The sequence below is a fragment of the Tigriopus californicus genome, chromosome 5 (genome assembly GCF_007210705.1).
Source record: "Tigriopus californicus strain San Diego chromosome 5, Tcal_SD_v2.1, whole genome shotgun sequence".
Taxonomy (NCBI): Eukaryota; Metazoa; Arthropoda; class Copepoda; order Harpacticoida; family Harpacticidae; genus Tigriopus; species Tigriopus californicus.
The window spans coordinates 13,339,625-13,348,049 of NC_081444.1; the positions used below are offsets into that span (position 1 = coordinate 13,339,625).

Genomic DNA, 8,425 nt, shown 5'->3' on the forward strand with positions numbered 1-8,425 from the left:
TGAAGCAATCCCCAGAGAGAAACAAAAGTTAAGGAAGAGAGTTGAGAAAGACTCCTTTCAAAAAAGCAGTACGTACTCTCTGGTTCCATTTCCGTACACTAATGACTTCTTTACGTGCTCTGGGAAAACTCAGGCCAATCGCCAACGAGCTGCTGAGAATGTTAATTGGTGGTCTTAAAGGAAGTTCTCCTACATCTGTTACAACGATATTACTTATGAATTAATGCTCTTCTTGAAGAAAAAAGACGAAAGACTACATAGAATGGTCTAAAATTGAAGGCAAGTTTTGCAGTCAAGCTTCATCTTCTATCAATAGGTATGGAACAGGTACAGGAACTTATAACATTGCCGTTACGTACGAGGCTTGCTAATTTGCAATTGAAGCCCACCATCACAAACATCAAATTATGCCTACATCATACTGTGGGGCACGTCTGAGAGGAGAATCAAACCCAAGTCCTCATTCAAACAAAAAAGGGGGATGGTTTATGCACCTAGGGACTGTACCATCATTATAATTTGATTTATGCCGGCCAGACTATTGCGCCAAAAAGTCACTCAAGTCAATGACAAATTCAACCTGCAACATCCAAATGGTATGTTCAAGCCTTTGGTTAACTCAAGNACACGTCTCAACTATCAATTTCAGCCAAACAAAATACCAAAAAAATGGATTATGATGCGAATTTGATCAGGGAGACTACCAAAAATATTTTTTTTTTGATTTTATTTTTTACCCACAAATTAGAGACAGAAATTTTGAATAGAGTGGGCATTTGCGATTTGCAACTAATTTAATATAATATCCTTCTTTGGACCGAAATACGGGGTGCAGGGGTGGCAAAATTCTGAGCTCATGCTCAGACGGTTTGAGCGAGCTGAAAATACACCTTTCTTGGAAAGGTCTTGCGATCTCTTGGCAAATTGAGCCTTTTTTGGTTGCAGAGGATGAATGCCTGAAACGCTGTACTGAGCATTGAGTACTTAACACAAATATCTCCTACAAGGTGTGTTCAAGACGAAATTTCCCATTGGATTGTAACATAAAAATATTATTTATGAATATGTTTGATTCCGATTCTTCCGTGTAATCGCTTTCGAGCGTGATAGATTTATCTCATCACTCCACATGCTTTTGGGATACATGGACGAAGGCCATTTGAACCCCGTTGGTTTTGATACCTTCACCCTTGACATGAGGTCAGATGACATTTGATTCTTTGACCATCAGACACAAGAACAAACTAGCTAGCCGACACAAAATGTGGGAAAATACATTGAGTCGGAAATCAAACCGACATACGTACTTGGTGGCCAAGTATTTGGCCATGATCTTGCCATGAACTTGGACACTATTGTCCCTATGCAAATAAAATGCATTCTATGGCTGTTTTGACATTGTCTTTTGAGAGCCTTGAAAAATTTGCCTATGATCTGGCTGTCAATGAAACATAATTATCATTCACCATAACTGGGTGTTGAGAAAAGACAATGGCCGTGTGTATTTTTAGTCAGTACTCTGGCAAGCATTGGTCGACCCTGGGGTGCCCATTTTAGCCATTGATTCAACTGACTTTTTGTCTCAGGAGTGAGAAGGGCACAAAGGATTCGTTCATTGTGGCCACAGACTTCGTGAAGGCTTTGGCATTGTCAAAAGTGGGCTTATCAGTTGACGGACACAAGCACCTCTTTGGTCTTGAGCAGACTTTCTGCCAAGGCCAAGACCAACTTTTTGATGAGACAATACAAAACGGTTAGCGATCTCCATTGTCGTCATTGTGTTGGATTGAGCACATGCTCGTGCTCATCCTGGTTATTCTAGTCATGTATATATAAACTGTTCTAGTCAAATACATGTTAGTCACGAAGCGTACACAACAGTCATACGGCAGTTAAGGTCCAATAACGTAGAATAGCAACTATCAAGCTCGCCAATCTGGACCCACTTCTTGGCGTTCATACGTCTTTGGTAACCAGTGCTCTCGCCACTCTTACCAAAGGCTTCAATCTTGAGCATAGGTGGATCCTCATAGAAGAATGTGGTCAACCCGGTTGAAAACTCTCATTCACGAGAGGGCTGTTGCCAACGCCTGTAGTGACGATGTCACACTAGAGGTCGCATTGGCCCGCCCTCAGTGCAGAGGAAAATGGATTTTGTGTCAACAAATTTGTACACCAAAAAAGAGGAGAGTGACTGCCTTATCAGTACTAACGACCTACAATCGCTGGGTCTTCAACGAACGCCATCAGTGGCAAACTCACTCAGAATCCGGCCACGCTGGCCGATGAAAAAACATGAGTCACTGTACACCAAAATTTACGTAGCAGCTGATGAAGGCAAGTGTTCGCATTTTTCCTCACGCTATGCAAGGTCTAGTCATTTTATGGTCTGTGGATGGTGTCGATTTACGTGTTGGTCCAGTTGGTCCAAATGTGTGCATTACTAGTGCTGGGGCGAGTGCGGACTCGACTCCGAGTGCACTTGAGTCTTTCGTTCGATAAGGGAGAAATCGGCCGCGCCAGGCTCGAGTCTTTGACAAGGGGCTTGAGTTACAATTCGCCAAATGAAAAATTCACATTTTACACTAAATTTCGTCAGTAAACGGGCTTTACTCCATCATGAGTTGACCATGTAAAAAATCGACCCTTGAATGATGATTTTATGAGCTTTGTTTAACTGAGTTAAAACCTACTTGAGTCTCTTTGGTTGGACTCGAGTCCTGTAAAATGTCAAAAAATCAAAGGACAGGCACGATTCCAACTTTTGCCGGACACAGCCCAGCACTATTAAATATCGACTTCCTAAAGGGCTAGTCAAGTAAACGCGTTCATGGACAAATGATGTTATTCCATGGAGTAAAATCAAAGACAACATGCCCAGCCAAACCGCATTGTGCATGCATTGATTTTTAACATTTTTTCCATTTTACATGCTTGTCTAGGCAATTAGCATTGTGGTATTGAGCCAATTTGATAGTGCGTTCACTGATTACACCAAACATACTCATTTAGTACGGTTTCGCAATAGAAATCGCTCAAAATCCCTCGCTTATTGAAAATTCAATGGGCGGATGGTGCGAGTTGACTGTAATGTTTGTCTTAGTTCTCTCTCCCTAAAATGCCCAAAATCATGGTGCCGGACCACATTTTTCCTTGAATTTCCTTTACTTGACATCCCCTATTGTTTTTGACAAGGCTCATTTTGACGCCACCGCGTACGTTTGTACCTTGCCACCAGGCTCAATTATGCAAACTATGAAGGACAAAGGGACCGTCGAGAGAGCTACGTCATGGACTTCTTCAAGTCACGAAGGGTTTGGTACATACAGAATTTGGTATGCCTTTTGAAATTTGTGTCAGCCACCTTACACTAAGAACATTGTCAATACAACTTTTACTTCAAAGTTCCATTTCCACGTGACAGAATTTGGTTATTGATTTCCCCATGAGGAGCTAAATTTTTTTTTAAAAACTCTTTATTGCGAGAAGCAAGTCTCATTGGATATACATTTCTTTAAACAAGCTTTCATGATACATGAAGATGATACAGTTTTTATCGTTGTCATTTGTTGGAGATTGGGGGCCCGTTCTCAGCTCAATTATGTAACTGATAAAAGGCATTTTCGGTCCCCTGGCAGAAAACGATAGTACGAAAATGAAAGGATTACGGAATTGACGACTGTGGTCCATTTTGTTTATGATCGTTACATGTCTTCCATTTTTGGGTCAGCTGCCACTCTCTCGACATGTAGCTGCTTTAAGTATAAACGTTGCCAGCGGGACTTATAACACACTCTGATGGCCATGAACGTATGAAGAGCGTGACTCCACTCTGATTTTTGTCTGTCGTGAGTTCGAATCTCGATGAGCGGAATTTTTTTTTTTTTCATTGCAGAATTAAGCTCTAATCTGCCGCTATGGTCCAGGCCCTTGCAACCGAAAGGTTAGGTTAGGTCAGGTTAGGTTAGGTTAGGTTTTATTCTCTTCTCGAAGGACCAAAATATCAGCTGACCCAAAAACGGAAGATGTGCAACGGCCATACATTTTGTTGTCCAAGACAGAGATTCTCCGGGCCCTAGATGTGTGTCAAAGTGGGGAGATTCAGAATTCAGTAAAGTTTAAAGGCCTCAACATCAACCACTTCCCACCTCATCCATGATAGGTACACACATCGAAGCACCCGCACCAGTTGTCTGATTTGAGGTAATGAATCTTTAGTTCGAGGTTTCCTTGGCATTCAGCCTCTTTAAATGTCCCGCGTTTCTGGAGGATCTGCCCGCAACCTCTCGGATCAACAAAACTCAACATGATGGGATCTGCTGTTGTGCTTCAGTTGGTCCGATCTAGAGTCTAGAACTAAAAGCATCATCACGTTGTGCACTGTAGCTCGTTCTTTGTTGGTTTTCCGTTCTCCCCTTGCATCATTACCATGGACGCCGAAACTTTGGGTAAAATGAGCTCGAGTCAAAAGGACGAACTCATGCGGACGGTTCAAGCCCAGGTGGCCTTGGCCAATATGCAAGAGCTACTCTCGGTAAGGCCGAAGATCAAGAATAAAAAGAAAAGAGCAGAGATTTCATATGAACATGTTTGGTTTTCTTACAGAAAGTGACGGACAAATGCTTCAAGAAGTGTATCTCGAGTCCAGGCACCTCTCTGGGATCCTCAGATCAGGTATGAATGCCACTAGCACTGTTAGCCAGCCAATCTTTTATATTCAAAAACATATGTTGTTTTTGATCTAGAACTGACGATCAAGTCCTTACATGGCAGGGGAAGCGCAAAGAATTGCGAAGATAGTAATTATTAATAACGAAAAAAGGGCCGAAGCTTGCTCAAACATGATGGAAATTTTAAACGATAACCAATGCCGAAGACGAAATTATTCTTCGATCCAGATCCCACACAATGTTTGGCCATCAATTATTTGGGTAAAGAAATTGCTCAATTTTTTAAGCTTATGTATAATGAAACTTCCGGAAATCGATATAAATAAGAATTAAGAAATGACTATCTTTTAATCGCAATAGGCGCAAAAAAGATAACCTTTTTCTCATATGTAACAATCTCGTAGGAATTGACAATCATCCACCTTATATTTAAGAACAAACCAAATCTACCTCCTTAGAATTCAAAGTAGAGGCTATCAATTCCAAACCATATGAGTTGCTGATTGGATGCTACAATCACTTGATTGCCAGGATGGGTGGACGGATTGTTGGAGTTCATAAGCGCTGAATTTTTATGCTCTTTTCTTTTTTATTGATCAGTCAATAATTTCTTTAGCATTAAAACCTGGTCTTTTAAATACTATCTAAAGCATCAGTGCAACACTTTATTTACAACACTGGGCTTCATTGTGAGGTGTATTTCACCTTTTAAAGGTCTCAACATTGCTAATTACCTTCGAATAATGATTCTAACGTCAGTTTTGGAACGTTGAATCTTCAAACTTATTTTCCCTCAGCGACCATAATACACAATATTGCAATAAAAAAATAAAGTTGCCTTCGTGAAGGAAAAAATAATGCGAGCGTCGTTCTGGATATGAGCTCTTTATGCCCTAAAGATTAGTTCATAGGCCCATAATTGCGTTTCTTAACGTCACTCATGGAAGATCAACATGCATTCATTCATCTTTTTGTTTTGCCTGCCTGAAAATTCCAAAGATTTTTCCGCTTAATTCGATGAAAGCGGGAACTTTGATTGGTTTCCTTATTGTTCTTGAATTGAAGACTGACCTTCAAGGTTGAGGTCTGTACCTTTTTTAAAGATGGAAGTTCTACCATTGTAGTCAAGAAAAAAAAAGTTTGCTTCCGAGCTCACCCGCTTTATTGCAGTTCCTTTTGTAAGCTTACCGGTACAATCTAGCCGCAAGAAGCAAGATCTAGGAATGAAATTCGTGTCCAAATTATTGAACCAATTTATGTAGCTGAAATTAGAAATAGCTGGAGTGCATGAATAATTTTTGGGGTTACTTTAAATTTAATTAGATTAGGAATTATTTGACATTTTATGGGAGAATCCATGGTACTGTACCTCAGCGCCAAAAGAGAATCCATGGTTAAGGTATTTTCGGCAATGATACACTTTGGGGGACATAGGGGAAGGGAGGGAGCGTCAGCAGCAGTAGTAGATTCTTCAAGACTACAGTGGAGCTTGTTTGGAGGGAGCTAAGCATAGATGGGTCAAGACATGGAAAAATTAACGAGACACAACTACTGATTTTAGTATCCAGTGAAGGTCAGGTCATGGAGTGAAAGTAATGGCCTCCAAAAGGAAAACTCTGAACAATATATGTGAGCTGACTGAACTCTGAAAGGTTCATGTGAAAGGTCCCCATTAAAAAGCCAGACGTCACTGGTTTGTACGTATGTTGCCTCTGACAAGCGACCAAACTATCACAAAATGAGAAGACAATTAGCAATTTAATTGCATTAGAAAATCGTTTGTTGAGACCATGCCTTCTGTAGGGTCACAACCAATGGTATTGGCATTCGCAAAGTGTCTGGTCCTCAAATTCTGAGTACGATCTCCAGTCTAAGATTAGGAAGTTACAACTGACGTAAATAAGTTCTTTGAACATTGCCGAATTGCCCATTTTCCTAATCTATTAAGTCAGTTTTCGATGGTGTGCCCATCACTGCCGTTGCCGCTCGTTGTCAACGGTCCCTCAATGGTTTGTGATTGCACTTGCGCCCCCCCTCACCACCTCCTCTCGTCTACCTACCTTACTGCTGCTTCTGTGTGTCCCCTAAAGTGTAGTTTAACCGTATTTTCACACAAGTTTTATCCCATCAACCCTTGTACCAACGACGAAATATCTTCCCTAAAAATGACAAGTAACGGGGGACGCTGTTCTTGGGCGTGGTCCCACTCACGGATATGCTATTTAACATATTAAGTCCATTTCTATGTCTACGAAAAGAAAAGCACATCTCATGAGAAAAGGCCACCACCTTTATCTAACGACGCCTAGTTCTGGCATGGAGACCTTTAGAGAACTAGGATCATAAGTTTAGGTATATTAGACTGGGAGGAATTTGATGAGAGAAAGGACCCGGCTTCTCTGGAAACGAAAATGTCTATCCTGTTTTGGTCTTGCCCAAGACAACTAGCTGGGTTCTTGTATCTTCTTCATAAAAATACGAATCTCTTTTTCTTTGAACGCCAGGAAAGGTTAAATGTTTTTTATACCAAGAACAGAGCAGGCACAAGCGAGATATAGCCACTCGATTAAAAGGATGCCGATTAATAAGGTCTTTTGATGCCATCATTGAAAACCAGATCAGCCATTTCTGACGAACTTGGAACACCATCAGAAGCAATGAAGGAAGGTACTCTTGCATAACCACTTGCAAATGCCCTTTGGTTATCCATTGTTCGAGAATTGGATATCAACAACAAACCTACCATTGAACTTGGCCAATCTCTAATTCTGTATCAGATCGTACTGAACCTCAATTGTCTTAATCTACACTGAGTCCTACCCAACCCCTCCCATTGACTTATATTGGGTCCTTTGTCCTAATTTTTCATGTTTTTGACTAAACAATTGACCACTGTACGCCAAAGTTTCGACTCTCAACAATTCAATTGACAATAAAATGCTAAATCTTTGAAGGGCAAATATATCTGTAAAGAAAAGATGTAGTTCAACTGATTGGAATTGAAAATGATATTCCCTTCACCGACTAAAGAGACTCTTCAGAACAACAAACAAGCGAGTTATGCCATGCTCTCATAGAATATTCTTTATTTTGCTTATTTTTTCAGAAATGTATCGCTATGTGCATGGATCGGTACATGGACTCGTTCAACCTGGTCTCAAAAGCTTATTCAGAAAGACTTCGACAAGAGAGTGGGCGATTATGAATCCGTCCCTTTGCTCTTGTCGAATGAGTGACGAGTGAACCGGCGATTATTCATCCTGACCATGTGGAGTCCCTTTTCTCACTCTTGTAGAGACACTCTTGTACGACACAAACATCATGAAACAGTTCTCATCCTCCGGTTTATTTTGCGTGGAAGATGGATTGTCGTACTCGCTCTGGTTTAATTTCCTTCAGATTGTCAGTCAATAAAGAATACATTTTGGTAACCGAAATTGTAGCATCATTGCATTTGACTCAATTCTTAACTGAATTATTCGTTGGCTTGATTATAGGAAAGTTAACTGAAGCCTTCAACAATTAAGCTTGTGCATGGACTTCTAGAGATATGGACTGCAAACGGAAGCAAAAATGTCCTATCTCCTAAACCGCTCATCTTATTCCAAATAAGCACTTCATACGACCACAAGATCTTGTTGAATAGATGACCTCAGCCAAGTTTGAGCCCAAACCTATTCTTAGGGAACTCAGGAGACATGTTCAAAGTTATCTAGTAAACACTACATAAAATTTGAATTTTCGGTCAGCTACTG

At 40.7% G+C, this 8,425-nt stretch overlaps 1 protein-coding gene across 1 annotated transcript; it reads left to right on the forward strand.

Moving 5' to 3' along the window:
• Positions 1-4,298: 4,298 nt before the first annotated feature.
• On the forward strand, positions 4,299-8,107 carry LOC131881083 (mitochondrial import inner membrane translocase subunit Tim13-B-like). Its single transcript, XM_059227842.1, has 3 exons — positions 4,299-4,534; positions 4,606-4,674; positions 7,777-8,107. The coding sequence occupies exons 1-3, from the start codon at positions 4,430-4,432 to the stop codon at positions 7,873-7,875; spliced, it is 273 nt and encodes a 90-aa protein (XP_059083825.1). The 5' UTR covers positions 4,299-4,429; the 3' UTR covers positions 7,876-8,107.
• The last annotated feature ends 318 nt before the right edge of the window (positions 8,108-8,425 follow it).

Excerpts from the sequence above, each read along its gene's own strand:
- LOC131881083 (XM_059227842.1), top strand. The coding sequence starts at position 4,430 with ATGGACGCCGAAACTTTGGGTAAAATGAGCTCGAGTCAAAAGGACGAA. Across the intron at positions 4,535-4,605 it reads ATATGCAAGAGCTACTCTCG|AAAGTGACGGACAAATGCTT; the intron begins GTAAGGCCGAAG and ends GTTTTCTTACAG. Across the intron at positions 4,675-7,776 it reads CTCTGGGATCCTCAGATCAG|AAATGTATCGCTATGTGCAT; the intron begins GTATGAATGCCA and ends TTATTTTTTCAG.